Here is a 16549-nt window from a genome sequence, read left to right on the forward strand (position 1 = left end):
AACACAGACACATAGTATTGTTTGTTCCAAAGCATGGATCCACAGTTTAAACAACGCTGGCTTTCCTCTCTCCATATAATACTAACAACTAATGTCCCAGTTAATTTTAACATCCAAAACACATCAAATCGAGCTGGTCAACATATAAAAGTACTTGGTTTTTTGAACTATGAGCTGCCTTTCAAAGCACACACATACTGCCAAATTGGCCTCAAAACTTAAGATGATATTACGATGTAATTTTCGAAAAAAATCCTACTTTTCCCTCTAAGATTTTATTCTTTTAAACTCTGTAGCACTCTGAGATTCTCGGATGTAAAGTGCTCCAAAAAAATGCATTATAAGGACACTTCTTCTGTCATGAACTTTTAAATCGTTGTTGGTTTATGGAAATGTGCTTTACCACTTTGCATTGAGATTTGTTACTGAACGTAAACACCGAACTCATCACTGTGACCTGTATTCAAAATGTGATCGGTCAGACTTTAAGGTACGCAGGTATATGTACACTGGCTGAGTCTGATTTCTGAAGTTCTTCTTGGTATTCCTTCGTATTCACGTTCGTACCTTCAAAGAACCAGGATCCACTGTGCCTTGCATTCTTGATTTTAAAACTGTCTGTTCGTCGTGTCCCGACTGAGCTTGGGAAAAGAGCATTTAGTTTTGCTGTGCTCTGCATGGAACTTTCTCCGAAAAGCAAGACAATTGGACAGTGTGCATGCGATCACAACTTCTGCACTTTATCTACACATTTATTTGGAAAGCATTTCTTAATCATGTAATATTTATCACGACGTGTCGTGTGCGGCTGCCCTCGACTTTGATGTTTCAGTAATAAGCTGTCATCAGAGTAATCAGAGCAGAAGAAGTCACTCTTCATGTTTGCAGGTAAAAGCTACACGAGAAAGAATGTGATAAATTCTACATATTTTATACTTATATAAACTGCCTGGAGGTATTCTGTGTTAATGAGGGAAATGTGTAACACCAACGGTGTGCTTCAAGCTCAATATAGACGAAGTGAGCAGTAATAATAGCAAAAGGGTTTTGCAACAAGTTAGATAACTACTTTATTTGACGCTTCCAGGGCTCTGTTTGTTTTTATACAATGGTATTACATCAATTGTCAATAAACCTCTGTGCTCTTTGCTCCCAAATAACATTAAGTTGCGAGTTCAAAAAAATGTCTACATGGAGCACATCTCTCTTCCACTTATTTGTGACTGGGAAACTTTGTTTTCAATCATCAAATCTATCCTGACATCACAGAGATTGTAAATTAGTTTAGACGTGTCTGTGCGCAGTCAGCCTGTCAAATTATGTTTTTTAAGTTTCACAGTATCAGATTTGCAAATCTGAGAAAGCTACATCGTAAATGTAATGAGCCAGTCAGCTTCCTCTCTGGAGAAGTTGCCTCTTTAAATATATAATAGTATAAACTGAAGTGCACCAATGATGGTACTTTTTCTGTGCAAATTCTAAATGGTTGTTTTTAGTGAGTTTCGAAAAACAACAACAACAAGTTAACAAAGTGTTTAGAGGATGATGTGAAGACACTTTGAGACTATTATTCCTATCAACTCCTGTTAAGGAGAATTGGTATCAAAGGTTTCTACTTTTCTTTGTGTTCCTTTTTTAACTCTTCTGTCCTTTCACAGCCAGGTATTCTGTCAAGCAGAACGTGCGTCCTTCCCATCAGGCAGTGCGTCCGTTAACGTGTCATGGCCCTCGACCCCGACACCCAAACCAGTTTGTTAGACCTGGTCACCCACATCTGCATCAGGTAAATATGTAATTGAGATTCACCCTCATTAACAAACATACACTATTGTAGGCCAATATGAGCATGACACATTTCTCTGTAGCATTGCCCTCTAAGATATCCCTGTAGGCTCTGGATCATCCAGTTCATGGTGAATTCAAATTGAACTTTCTTTTGGGTCTATTTGAGACTGTTATTTAAAATAACAAAGTCTACAATGTATTAAAAGTGCATTCCATCTGTTCAGATCAGCACTCAAAAGTTAGATTTCTAAACAGGAGCATTTTCTTGGCAGCAATCGTGCCAAATGTGAAAATGCCCTAAGCACAGCTGAGAGTGGTCTAAGTAATGCAAATCTTTGATAATATATGGCATTTCAATTACAAGTTTCATGTTTTGTGTCAATAAGCAGAAAGTAGAAAGATCCAGATTTCTGTTGATAGATGTCAAATATCTCTGACTGAGTCATTTCAACATCTATCACTGATGCTTAGACTATTTGGAATGAGAACCAGGCAGCTGTATGAAATGTTTAGTACTACGAGATTAAATTGTGTTTAACGATGTCCTAATCACAGCAGGAAGTGTAATTCCTATTATAATGATAATAATAATCATAATTAATAACATGCATATCGAGCTAGCTGGCGATATAAGTTCAACTTTCGCAGTCGGTGTGGAAAACTGCTAATTTAAATAAAAACAAGCCTGGGACCGTTATTTTCACGCACACACGGAAAATGTGTACCACCACTTGTACCTTTTCTGCTTTGAATGAACATAAATTACCAGCAGAATTAACATAATATTATTCTTCTCGATTGTCTTAATGTCGTCGTTACCGTTCCACACAGCCGATAGTTTCATACGGCCTAAACTCTCTGGTGTGCCCTCTCGAAACAGAAGTCCTCCAATCACAAGAAGTGCATCGCCAAGTATTTAAACAAATCTGTTCATTACGCAGCTGGTTGTGTACGTGAACGGCAAGGTGAAAAAGCAAGAATATTTTCAGCCTTGCAGCCTGTACTGAGACCTTGTAATGTGAGCAACCATCAGCAACTAAATCAGTTTGATTCCATTGTTTTCTAAAGGAGTTTGCAAGAGAAGCATTGCGAAGCAGTGCAGTTTACCCTATAATGACTGGTTTCTATTTTCCTTTCGGTCACTCGCTTGGACATGGATGAGGAATAAGGAATGACAAGGTGTTGGAAGTGTCTGACAGGAGAATGTACTATTGATATTTCTTTCACTTTTCTCCCTCGTGGTAGCGGTGCATTTATTAAGAGTATCTGTGATTGTGATATTGTGCTTTCACTTGTGTTAACGTTGATGCAAAACGTACTCGGCTAACCGTTTTCAAATGGTCATAAGAAAAGCCCCACACTTCCCTGTCATTATCTTCAAAATAAAAGCACAAAATGTCGTTATGTTTGCAAGGGAAAAGAGGGGAATATTGTAGCCAGCGAGTGCTTGATGCCATGTGATGTGATGTAATGTGAGTATCAACACTCTCTTCTTACTCGAAGGTCGACAGTGAAACAGCTGAATTTTTCTTTTGGGAACTACTTTACATGTTCTTTTATAATCATAAACAAAAAAAACCAAAACATAATTACCTCTAGTTGAATAAACAAAGTTTTCATTTACAGTTCAGAAAACCAGGTTTTATTTATTTATTTATTTGTTTTTTTAACTCTATTCACCACAGCTCAGATCTCCCTACTTAACTAGCGTTACAATAACCTGGACAAAATCTGAGCACTATTTGTGCTGTTTGTAACTTTTCATTTTAATACTCATTTTAACAGAGATTTAAAATCTTCTGTTCTCAGTAAAATACACTCTGGGAATAGTCTGTCAATGGCCGCTGAAACATCATTCGAGCTGCAAAAACTATTGAGTAAAGTTTCTCCAAAATAAAGTCGAACATGAAACAGATTAAATGTACTTGTCCGGTTAAAATAAAGTTATAATGAAAAGACAAGGCTGGCAGTCGCAGCTCTGCACCACAAACTTTATATTTTCTGTTGCTACCACACTCAGCTCGTTGCAGCAGTTCAGGGAGTTAGCATCACTCGCAGGTAGAGGTATACAGTGTGGCCCTGGTGATACATCTGTGAACACAAAGCTAACACATTTATTATAGAAAGCTTTGGAAGTTTACCTATCCCTGACAGTGTTTTCTGTAAAAAAAAAAAAAAAAAAAAAAAAAAAAAAGAGGCTTTTTTTGTGTTCTTTCTTGCCGTTCTTTTGTATTTTTTGCGTGGTTTTTTTGTGTTGATTCAGGTGGGAGTTTGCAGTGTAGAAAAATGTGGAAAACAGGACACCATATTTTTAACATCTCCATCTCTTCCTTTTTTCACCGTCTCTCCTCGCTCTGCCCTTTCCGTCTCTGACCTATTTAAATTTGGGTTGCACTTTCTTATAGCATATGCAATGGTGACACTGACAGCGAGGCTTAGTGCACTTTGAGGTTTTGCCCCTTTGGCCCCGGCACTTCTCAGCCAGCAGGATAATTACTGATGCTGCAATGCACATTCCCCCTAGGTGGAGGTGGCAATACGGGGGTCTTCACGGTGTCAGTGTTAGAAATTACATGCAAGAAGGCAACCGAGAGAGAGAGATAGAGAGAGAGAGAGAGAGTGAGTGAGTGAAAGAGAGGGCGACAGAGACTGTAAAAGTCGTGATGGTGATGGAGAGCGACATTATAAAAGTTTTATTTTTGGCAGCAAAACAGCTGATGCAGAGATGAAAGTAAATGTTTATAGAGAGTGTGAAAAAGTTACAAGAACTATTCAGGCACTGACACATTTTAAAATCTTTCTCTCTGTATTTCTTACCCCCCTACCCCTCATTTTTAACTTTGTATTTTAACTTTGTCCTTACATCTTGACATTTTATTCTTTTGCTGACACTTTACTGTATGATGCCCACACTGAATTCTGAGGGGAAATTATTCTGGCCTGTCACTCAGCCACACAAACCATTGTTTAGCATCGATTTAAGCTTTGGTAATCAAATCCAAGGCATTAGATACTGCCACTAAGAGAGAGCAATTAAGTGAAGCTGCTTTCATTATGTTGGGGAGTTGGCATACCTTGCCCGGCAGTTGGGTTCAACTGCATCCAAACTTTGAAAAAGAGTGCAACAAATTGACAATTAAAAATGTTCCTCTCTTGGCAGTCGGTGAAAAAAGAAAGAGCGTGAACCAAATGGATTTGGTTTAGCAGCCTAATCGATGGTCTGTTGCAAATGAAGGGTAGTCAGAGACAGAGCATGTTTGAGGGGATGTGAGAAGAGGAAGGCTGCCAGTCACGGGGCTTGTGCATGAGCCTGTGTGCCCTTCAGCTCATGTGAACATGTGAGAGGCAGAGACAGTGGCCAAAGTTTTCCCTCCTGCATTCTTCTCTCTTCTACCAGCAATAAGCTTGTCTGCGAGCTGTTGCTAGGCTACGCTCGTCTGTTGTTATTCTCTGGCAGGTGATCATTTCCTTCTTTTTTGTCTGTTTTTGTGTGTATAGTTGTTGTTGTTGTTGTTGTTGTGTGTGTGTGTGTGTGTGTGTGTGAGAGAGAGATTGAGAAAAGTGCAAGTGCAAAGTGCTGAAAGGTAAAGTGTGATAAACAAACAAAATAAGTGTGATTGGTTATTGGCCCGAGCGATCCAAGAATTGAATCAATGCTTCATGCTAATTCTTCATAACAATATCTTTCATTTTTGACCAATTTTGTTCCATTTGTGTGTGTGTGTGTGTGAGAGAGAGAGAGTGAGAGAGAGACAGAGAGAGAGAGAAAGAGAAAGAGACAGAGAGAGAGAAAGTGTTAAGCATACCATCAACCTGTTCATAAAAAAACAAAAGTGCTGTTGCACGAGGTAACCTAAAGTTCCTTTAGCAGCATGCCCGTCTTATGCAAGCTGCTCACATGAACTCATTGAACTTAGGCGATCTTTAAAGTATGGAAGCTAGAAGAGGTTGTAACCAAGCAACACAACAAGGGCTTACGTATCGGGATAAGAGATTCAAAGGGAAATATTTGAAAGCCCCTAAGGAGTCTGAGACAACTGTCCCCATGTGGCTGTTGGGTGTGGAAAGAGAGCTTGCAGAAACGTCTTCTCAAAGAGAGATCCATAGATCGCTTTTTAAGTGGGAGCAAGAGACTTGGTTATATGTCTAATCAATGTGTTTGTTCATAATCCGGATATATGTTCTTCCGCCTCCCTCTTTACCAGCCTCACTATTAACCCTTCAGTTCCTTAAAAATAATACCCAAGACCTCTCTGCTGAGCCTCACATGAATTATTTACAAGTTATCATATATAGATATAGTGGTATAGACAACAAACCAGAAGCCGGGGGGAACAGAGAACTATTAAATAAGTCATATTTCTCTGCACTATGGCACAAAATGGCCCTAATAAACCTTAAGAGGATTTTTAAAGATTTATTAATATTTCATAGAAAACTTGCCAAGTGTTGAGGTTTTTGGCTTTCAGAGCTCATTCTTAGCCCGCGCTCTGTTTTGGATCAGCCCCCCCCCCCCCCCCCCCCCCCCCCCCCCCCCCCCCCCCCCCCCCCCCCCCCCCCAATCAACACCCCCACCCACACTCTGGCATTTTCAGATGCTCAAAGATGGAGGATGGTGCTATGAGTGAGCGCCTGGCATCACAAGACGTTTTGCTCTCCAGCACTGAATGCAAATGACAAAGCAGCATTTTTATTATTATCATTACTGCACTGATTTGCATGGTGATAAATTACCTCTTCACTGCAATTATCAATTGGATCTCAGCTCTAATGAGCTAATTTGCTCATCCCTGCATTGGAAGTGTGACTTTATGAGGATATAATTTATAACACATCAAAACATGGAATGACGCTGATTGATAACAGATATTATGCAATGAAAATTACCTAACATTTGAAAAATGTTTCCGTTTTATGGTTTAAGTCGTTCATTATTGTGCTAAAGGTTTATAAAACTGTTGTCATAATGGTATAAAACACTGTTTGCAAATCAAAGACAAATTGCATGACGCAGGGTAATAGGATAGGTTCAGGAGACGCTCTAACCACTTTGCTTCTCTTTTTGACAATGAGCTCAGACATTTACTAAATACAGAGTATGGACATGTCTAAAAACTCATCATTTAACAAACATGCTATATTAAAGCCTCTGGAAGCTCAAACACTCAGTAGCCTTATTCCAATCATATAAAGTGTTGATGTATTGTGTTTTACAGTACAGAGCTCCACCTCACGTTTTTTTTCTTGGCGCTTAGAACAAAAGCGCTGCATGTCCGTCCTCCCTTCATGACAACAGCAGCTGTATGACCGACACTGCTCTGTTGCTTTTTATATGTTGTTTTATTTAGATTGTTTTTCCTGATCAGACACGTATCAAAGACGACGTAGGTACAAGACGCAATCTGCAGCTGCAAAACTACAGGGAACATCATACATATAAAGGAAAAGGAGCATCTGTGATGTCAACAGCACCTTTGTGATAAGTTGAAAGAATTTTCAACTTGAGCACTCGGAGCGACCGTGCAAAAAAGGCAGAGCTGCTGCACTTTTCTCCAAACGGCCACCTGCAGCTGGAAACATTCAGTCCTCAGTGAAAAAAGATGCTGGCGCTAAAGAAACAACTAGGTGGACATGGGCTGAAGCTTGGTTAGCAAAGCTTGCAGATTACAGCACCATTTTTATGTATTTTTTTTGGCGTCTTGAAATGGAGAAAAAGAGTTTCAGGTAAAATGTTCCTGTAGCCTGGAATCTCCTGCTGGATGATCTGCGTCTGGGGGAGCTGGTTTCTTTAAATCTTTCATAAAGTAGATTAAAGGTGTTGGAGGAAGATGCTTCAGGCTGTAGAAGCTTTGAATAACGACTTTTTGCTTGGTGACTCAGGACATGCTGAGCTGTGTTTGTAATAACTCTGTGTTTTATGGCTGTAACTTCTTTGTTGTGCTGCTGGCCAGGACGCTCTCGTGAATGAGATTCTTAATGTCTTCCGGTTAAATCATTTTAAAACAAAAATAATGAAAGTACTAAGTACTAGTACTAAACAAAAAAAAATATTTTAGAGAATGTCTTTACTCATGTTAGCTGTAAAACATCTGCGACAGATATGGAAATGGAGATTACAGTACTTTCTGGGATTTCTAGGATTCTCTCATGTGGTTTGAACTGACAGTAGTGTAAATTTGTTCCGTCTTGTATTATTTAGAACTACCTGTGATAGTTGGTACAGCCTGTAGTGCATTAAACATTAAACAAAAAAACTATATTCTGCTTTTTCTGGTTTTATATGCTCTTTAGTGTGTTTTCCAGGTGTCTTGTGCGTGTTAGGGTTAGGGAACATCTATGTGCAAAAACTGAAAGTCGGTGGAAACGCACAGATTCTCCGAGGTCCTCCTGTTAGCATTAGCTGCATGTAGCGCTTGATCCCTAGCCCCCCTCGTTAAATGTTGAAGTATGATATCGTACTGCGATGATGTCACTGATCCAAGCCCATTGGCCCCTGTAGCAAGCACAAGCTCATGCTGCTCCACTGGTAAAAGGTGCGTAACATTTCCGAGAAACATGCCTGAATGACTGATCAATAACAACAGAGCAGATTGGCCAACCAATCAGATCAGACTTGGCACACATTGGGACTCTGACTATGGAGGATCCTGAGCATTAGAAATACAGGCAGATGAGACGGGCTGCATAGTAAGACTATGCATGAAAACAGACTCTCTCTTTTTTTTTTTTTTTTTTTTTTCACATTAGCGATTGTAAACGTACTTCAGTAAGCACACAAATGACCCAAACCCAAAAAGGGCATAATATGGGACCTTTAACGCCTTGTTCTCTTTTACCTCACTCTGTTGACTCTGTTGGCAATTCTGAGTCAAATATTCATTAGCAGGTTCAGCGTGTTTCCAATGACATACCACACGGTGGACACACAGTTTCCCCACACAACTGATCTTGCTGTTATGGAACCAATCAACCGTCATTTTCAGTAGGAACTAAATAACATTAAAAACTATTTACTTAGTCAGGTAATTCCATTGTTGGTCAAATAAGTCAACATTTGGGATATCTGTATTGACAGCGAAGGCGTTTTTTTTCTGTGGTATTCTAATATGGTTCTATCCAAGAATTGGCGGCTTTTAAAAACTCGAGCAGTACACTATATTGTCTCGACAAGACAATTTTATTGGACTTTTCAGCACCACTGGCATTTTTGTGATAGTGCACTGAAGTTGGTCTTTTACCTTTATCCATGGAACCTTTCCAAAGCAATTTGTCTAAAGAGCTCAAGTGAAAATATTGCTGCATTTTTACTCCAGTTGTATTGTATTCATGAAATATAATACACAGACAGTTCACTGATCTCATCTCTTTACTTATTCATTCAGTTTGCCAAGGCAAAGCTGCCCAACCTTGTGAGATGGTTTATCTGTGCAGAAATACCTCAGACCAGCTCCTCATTGACACTTTCTTGGCTTGGCAGTGTCGTTGAACATGATTCTTTCTTTTCCATCTTCCAGGAATATTTTTTTTTTCCTCTCCAACTCTCTCTCTCTCTCTCTCCCCATCCTTCAATCACTTCTTTATATTCTTCTAATCACTTGTTTAATATCCTCTCTACCCGCAGCACTTTGGAGCCCAGGTGCACAGAGCCAACGTTCCTTCAGGATTCAGGTGGAGATTTCCTTTCCAACAGGTGAGGCCGCTTACAATCTCATTCTTTCCTGTCCCTGAAGTTTGGTGCCAGTACTAATCTGTGTTTCTGTATTCTACGTCCCATTGTAATTTAAGTGGGAGTATTTGCGTGTCTGCTGCAGCTGCGACTCAGTTCCCTGTTGATTCTTATTTCATTTCATGAAAGTGTCAGCTTGTATTACATATGAAAACGCTGCGTTCGTGCGATAAATCTTCCTCAGTCGAGATTAAACAATCTTTGTGAGATTGATGCTGAATACAAGTCACATTAGATTGGACAACGCAGCACACATGGGAATAAGAAAAAAAGAATGGTTTGTGCGTGGTTCAATATAAATGTGTGAGTATGGGCATGAAGACTTGCGTTTGTTGTGGTTCGGCATGTGTCTGAGTGCATTTGAGTGTAAAAACTTGCCTCACGCTATATAATTGAATATACGTGAAAAAGGGCTTTTATTTGTGCTGGTGTCACTTCTGATGGATGCTCCTCATAAGACAAGCACAATCAGGGATCATTTCTCATCTTTCCTCCCACTCCTTTCCCTTCCTCTCCATCATAGTTTACTCCCATAGCCCCACACCTACTCCTTTTGTCCCCTCTATCTTTGTTGGCATTGGTAGCTGCTGGTGTCACAGTGGATTTCACGCCGTTGTGTCTGTTCTGTTCTAGTTGAGAATGATTCCAGCTGTCTTTAATAACAAGTCATGACCATCACAAGGCGATGCAAGATGGCAGAGCTTTACAGCAGACCGATTTCCATTTGCTGTATATGCATGGATTATTTTCTATTTGAAGACTATACATTCTGAATGGGGGAGGATCGCCGAAGAGGTTCTTTAAGGGCACATTACTCCTCTGTTTTTATTTATCAGTGGGTCTTAGTAACAGCTGGTGCACACTTCCTAAATTCTGTCTGAGTGTCTTGTTTTGGACGTATGCCATTTACTGTAGGGAGCTGCCATGAGTTCTGAGAGTGGAACAGGTCTCATGTAGTGTGCACGTCTTCACTCACTATAACACTGAGAATAGACGTCACGTGTAACATGCTCGGCTCTTAATTCCACACACCCTCTTGACTCACCCTGCTATGCTATGCTGATGAATGAAGCATGTGATAGTAGGTGTGTCTGGTATAAAACAGGTAATCTAGTAAACTGCTTTGATTCAATTGTTGCAATAAAGTATTTTCAAATGTAAACAGATATTAAGATAAATTATATATAACAATATTGGTAAATTAAATACATATATTTCAATAGGTCTTAGCATTCTAAGTTCTTATATCATACATGTGTCAGTGACTCTTGATATGGATGCCGTGCAAAAACCTTGAGGTAAACAAACAATGGGAATACTTTTATTTTATTTCCCTTTAGTGATTTTTGGCCATGTTTTAACCTGCTTTGACATAACCACTTCTGAGTTTCATGTTTCACTTAATTTGGTTATTAAAGCTCCTGTGATGTGTTTGTAACTGGTTAAGAGGACTTAAATTAGTACTGGTGGCCATCAGCAACAAGCATGCTAATTTCTATACTGTCATTTTTAATAGTGTAAATATTGAGGCAGGGGAGACATCAGACAAGCCGTTAACAGGGCCCTGCCAAGAAAGCCTTATTTTTTGCCTTGGCAGAGATTCACAATGAGTTAGTCTTTTGGTTGTGTGATGAGATTTTTCATCTGCACTACTGTACATGAGAGGATCAGCAAACAGATAAAAGGTACTGCTTTGACAACAGGGGTGTTTTCCCATTACAGCCAAAGAAAATACAAACCACACAGAAAATCCATGTTCCGACGCATCGTTATGTCTCCAGCTTTGTACAGAGGCTGCTCTGATGACAACTACTGTCAGAGATTACCAACAATCTTTACCACACTGTGCCTATAGATTCAACACTTGTCATTCTCGTGTAAGCTATACAGAGAAGATGAGAAATGCGTCCTGTAAAATCACTATACTTTGATCCACTTTTGTCTATATTTAAACTCTGCCTGTTGCTCATCCATGTAGCTATCTTACTTGTTTTATCTCTCTGGGAATTAGGTCAGACTACTGTTTTATTTGTACAAAAGAGTAAAAAACTGTAATAAAATCAACAACAACACCAACACCAGTAACAACACCAGCCTTTCGTCCTCATTGCAGGTTGACGTCCACATGCCTGTGCTAAATGTGGTTACACATTCAGTTGATATTTTACAGATCAAAATACTGCCACACTTCCCCACACTACAGGATGACATTCTTCCACTGTCTTGTCGTTTACTTTGGGGTTATAGAGCAGCAATAGGCCAGATGACTGGAGCTGCAGCCCCAACCTGTGGCAAGTGGCTACAAGAGTCAACATTTGACAGGCTTTCGCATGCTTGATATCAATCAAAATAAAATGAAAGATGCAACAATATCCCAAATTCACCTCTAAATTGCATCGAGTCCACAGGACTTCAGATGTGAAAGCCACCCCAATCCTCAACAATAACAGCAACACATTGTCTCGTGATAAGAGAAAAGCGCCAACCCAAACTATTTTACTTGAAGTCGACTAATTATTGTTGATACAGGTTGTCCTACATAAAAAAAATATTCTGGTTTTCAAACACTTTACCCGAAGTGATCAGGATCAACGGGTGGGTACACAGTTTAACGTTTTTGTCTTTTGTTGACAGGCTGCCATGCTATTCCAAGCTGGTCATGCCCTCAGGCATTTTACGCTTAGTTGTTGACTGAACTCTAAATACGACCATAATAAACAAGATGAACGTAACGCTGTATTAAAAGAAATCAGGAAATCAAGAGAATCAGGAGATAAGTTCAATGAAGCGGCCGGAGTTGTTCCTGTGCCTCGATTGTGTCAGACAAGCCCCAAATCGCACGCTTTTGACAACCGGCTTCACGTCGTCAAAATCAGCTACTTTAATCCTACAGTTTTGTCTATCTGCCTGTGGAGTGTCATACATTTAATAGGTGTGAATAAGGAGCTTAAACGGTGGCCTTTTTCACCTTGTGTGATGAACAGCTTTTTGCCACAGGGCCTGATTTCTCAGTTGGCTTCAAACAAATCGTTTAATAGGACAGAGGCGCTTCACGCTGTCATCTTTATTCCTCTCCTCTTATTTTGTGAGACAGGATTATGGATTATGCCTTGTTGTGGTGAAATGAGAACAGATTTGACCAAGTTGATCAAGCCCATTGTTATTACAGGGGGGCTTACGGACAGTCGAAGTTCTGAAACTGAGGAAGAGATTGTTCGGATTGAGGCTTTACAGATACTTACTTACTGACTTGGAAAGATGCTGTAGTCATAAATTTTCCAAAAATAAGCCTTTGTGAGGGATCGCAACACTCACAGTCCCTTGATGTCTACGCTTAGTCGAAGAGAGCGTGACAGTATTCCTCCCCATGTCTCTACAAACCAAATGAGTAAACATGCACCCTGTGGTGCGTGTAGGAGAGGATAGCTCACAGTCATGTGGAACACCTCCACCCACCTCCTCACACAGAAGACAGGGGGGAGGAGATGGAGGCGCAGGAAGAGAAAGGTGAGGTATGAGACAGAGAAAGCGAAGGAGAGAAGGAAGAGGAGGGAGAGGAAGCTTCTTAGAATATTCCAAAATCTTGCATGTGTTACTCTGACACTCTGAAGCAGTTCTTCTGAAGGGTGCTACTATCAGAACGGTAAAGTTTGGGATCCAAACACTATTGTACTTGATGTATATTATCAAGCTTCTTTCCATTTAAAGTGTTAATTGATAATTACGTGGGACTGCATGACCAAGCAGAGTTCTGTCTATAATAACAGAAAAACGTGTTAGAGGCTTTTTATTTTTTTTTATTTTTTTTGTTATACACACGTATATAATTTATTTATTTTTTCTTCATTATCCCCTGTATTAACTGTCAAAAATTGAGGAGGTGGGCTGGTCATAAGGGACTTTTGAGATATATTTTGTGTTACTTCTGGGGAGCTGTCATGTCAATTAAATGTTTATACATTCTCAGCTTCGGTCGTAGAGTTTGAAGAATGACTTTCCAAAAACCAGTGACCAGTGATTAAATGTAATGGGGGATATGTTGAAGCTAAAAAAGTTACGTTTTCCACTCACCTGTCAGGCACAGGGGCAGTTACAAAGGATTGTTCTTTCTTTCATTTAACTCGGGGGAACTTATTTGGCTACAGCTTTAGGCGTAGAGCAAAGGTTTCAAATAATTCACTCAAGTGGAAGTCAAGAAAAACACCATCAAAAAAACAAAGTACTGGAAAAGGCACTACTGAAAGTAAAAAAAAGACAAGCGAGGACAAGTTAAAGGGATACTTCACCCATTTACATGAAGCTGTGTATCATTAAGGCTGGTTCACACGGCAGGATTTTAAAATTGTCGGCCGATTTCCCAAACTTGAGAGACCACACACATGACGATAAATAATCGGAGGTTATACAGTTTCGGTCGTACAGTGTGTGGTGTGCGGCCACACGGCAACATCAACACACCACACACGAACCGAATGTCCTCCGATCAGACGGGAAATCTCGCAAACCTCTCGAGATCAAACGTGATTCCAGAGTCAACAAACGGACGAAGAGGATGTAATAGGGATCGTTTGTGCTGTTTTTATCTGAAAAACAAAAAACGTGTTAAAAAGAGGCGTCGGTCAAAGGAGTGGAGACAACGGGAGCATGAGCTGTACTTGCTACATGATATGGAGGTGAGTAGTTGTTGTTTTGCTCCCGGATGATCTTATAAGATTATGTTATGATGATCGGGGCGTCCTTAAGATTATCGGAAGACGAGAATCGGGGCCAAAATCGGCGTAATTATCCTGCCGTGTGAACCAGGCTTTAGAAACATGGTAGTAGTGTTGAATGGTCGTGAATCCAGCCCTCATTTTGCCCTGAGACGAGAAAAATATGTTTTTCTTTGCTTGAAAGTTTTCTTCATGTGTTGCAAAAAGCATCATATTACATCACATGAAGAAAACTTCCAGGCAAAGAAAAACATGTTTTTCTCGTCTCAGGGCAAAATGAGGGCTGGATTCACGACCATTCAACACTACTACCATGTTTCTAATGATACACAGCTTCATTCAAATGGGTGAAGTATCCCTTTAAAAGGACGTATCTGGGCTGTTTTTGTGCAAAGCCACCTGAACATGAAGTCCAACTTAGGAAACTATTCGTACATCATTTTACTCCAAACAAACTAAAAACAGGATGAGAAGGCACAAGCGCCATTGGTCCAGCAGCAGATGTCAGCTCATGCTTTGATTGTGGGCTCATGCATGGAAAGATTAGAGAGGCTTGATTGGTTTATAAAATTTGGTCAGTGACGTTTTTTTTTTTTTTTTTACAAGTTTACAACTAATACGGGTGACAGATTTTTTTGTTCCTTTTTCAGAGCACATGAATTATTACTTGATGTCAGGACCGAAAGACAATTTCAACCGACATCTTAAAAAGTGTATCTGGAGGAAATTATCTACCCTTTTGTCTTTAAGCTTTAAAATTAGCTAAGGGCTTCAGTAGAAAAAAAGAAAACAGCACATTTTTTGTGTTTCGCTGATTATTTATAGACAATAATAAGCTGTGTGTAATAGAAAGCTTGTGAACTTGTGTGAATGAACCCGACATAGGTAAATCACTTCAAGTACACTGAGTAATCAAAGAGAAAGAAGCAAAAGTGTTTCTTTTAACATGAGATGGATTAATTTACAACTTAAAGATGAAAGGGAATAAACTAGGCCGAAAGGCAAAATGTCCAATTGATTGTATTTTTTAAAAAGGGTTAGTTTTGTTGCAGCATTTGCTCCAGTAAAATATTTCATGAAAAAGGAACCTTAGGATTCAATTCTGTTTTCTATCATTGAGAGTGCTGCTTTTCAGCGGCATCAAAGGCACAGAACAAAAAATAGCTTTGAAATGCAATAGTTCAATCCCTCTTAAATTCCACAATGCTTTTCATCAACACTCTCTTTGTGCCACTCTATTTTCTCCAGATTCCTAATGCCAATTTCTTTTTCTGTCTCCCTTTTGTGCTTCTACTGAGCATGTGGGACTGAGGCAGAAGGCAGGGGGAGGAGTTGATTACCGGAACTCGACAAAAAATGGTTAGGGTGACATCGGTGTCAAACTGTCTCTACTTGATCTGTCTCAGACATGAGGAAGGCTGAGGGGTGAGAACTGCAGCATTTTATGGTTCAGCGCTGCTATTTTTGGACCTCCAGAAAAAGAAACTGAAAAGAAAGACATGTTTTTTTTTTTTCAAGCCATTACACCCTTTATTGCAACCTCACCTTATCGGCACTCTCTTCTTTTCCTCCACCTTCTCTTCTAGTCTCGAGTGATCTCCCTTCAAATCTCTCTCACTTCATCCCTGCACCTTTCTCTGCCTGTACTGTTTCCTGCATTCAGCCTCTGAATAAATTCATGTATTTGCAGATTCTTCTTTTTAATCTCATATTATCTCAGAATACGTCGTGAAAAGAGCATGAGAGTCCATTTTTAATCCAGCACATTAATGTTTGCTGAAATCAAAGTGCATAGCGTAGCCCTGGTTTAAATCAAAGTCTTCTCTTCTTTCGATGCACCTCATGTGTTTCCAACAAGGAGTTCTAATCTGGATGATCTTTATCATCAATGGAAAGATTTTCCTTTTGTTTTGGGGCTTTTTATGCCTTCATTTAAAAGATAAGACAGAGAGTGGGGAATGATATGCAAGAAATGTCGGATTCAAACCTGGGCCGTCTGCTTGAAGCCTCGACGTGGGGCGCTGACACTAACCACTATGCAACATGGCGCCACATATACTTATTTTTAATGTCTATAAGTGAGCATCATCTGTGGCTGCAGGCATGTTGTTTTCTGTTTCTTTGAACACTTCCTTACAGTGTTTATATATTTGAGTAAACTAAGTGTAAAAATACAATGCTTCATCTTTTCATGTTTATGTTTGCTGTGGTAACATTATGTTTTCAATATGTAGACATAGGAAAGGAAAGGAAAGAGCGTAATTTACCTCTCTGAAGTCTGTATCAAAGCCTTCACACGATCTCATAAAAAGCACCCTGACTCTGT

The 16549-nt window shown here is 39.7% G+C and overlaps 1 protein-coding gene across 1 annotated transcript in view; it reads left to right on the plus strand.

Moving 5' to 3' along the window:
- c19h1orf94 (chromosome 19 C1orf94 homolog) overlaps positions 1-16549 on the plus strand; it is a 28266-nt gene that overhangs the window by 6039 nt on the left and 5678 nt on the right. Inside the window, exons 5-6 of the mRNA XM_079368722.1 lie at positions 1659-1783; positions 9407-9475. Of these exons, the coding sequence (XP_079224848.1) occupies positions 1659-1783; positions 9407-9475 (194 nt within the window). The remainder of the gene's footprint in view (positions 1-1658; positions 1784-9406; positions 9476-16549) is intronic.

The sequence above is a fragment of the Symphodus melops genome, assembly GCF_947650265.1.
Source record: "Symphodus melops genome assembly, chromosome: 18".
Classification (NCBI taxonomy): domain Eukaryota; kingdom Metazoa; phylum Chordata; class Actinopteri; order Labriformes; family Labridae; genus Symphodus; species Symphodus melops.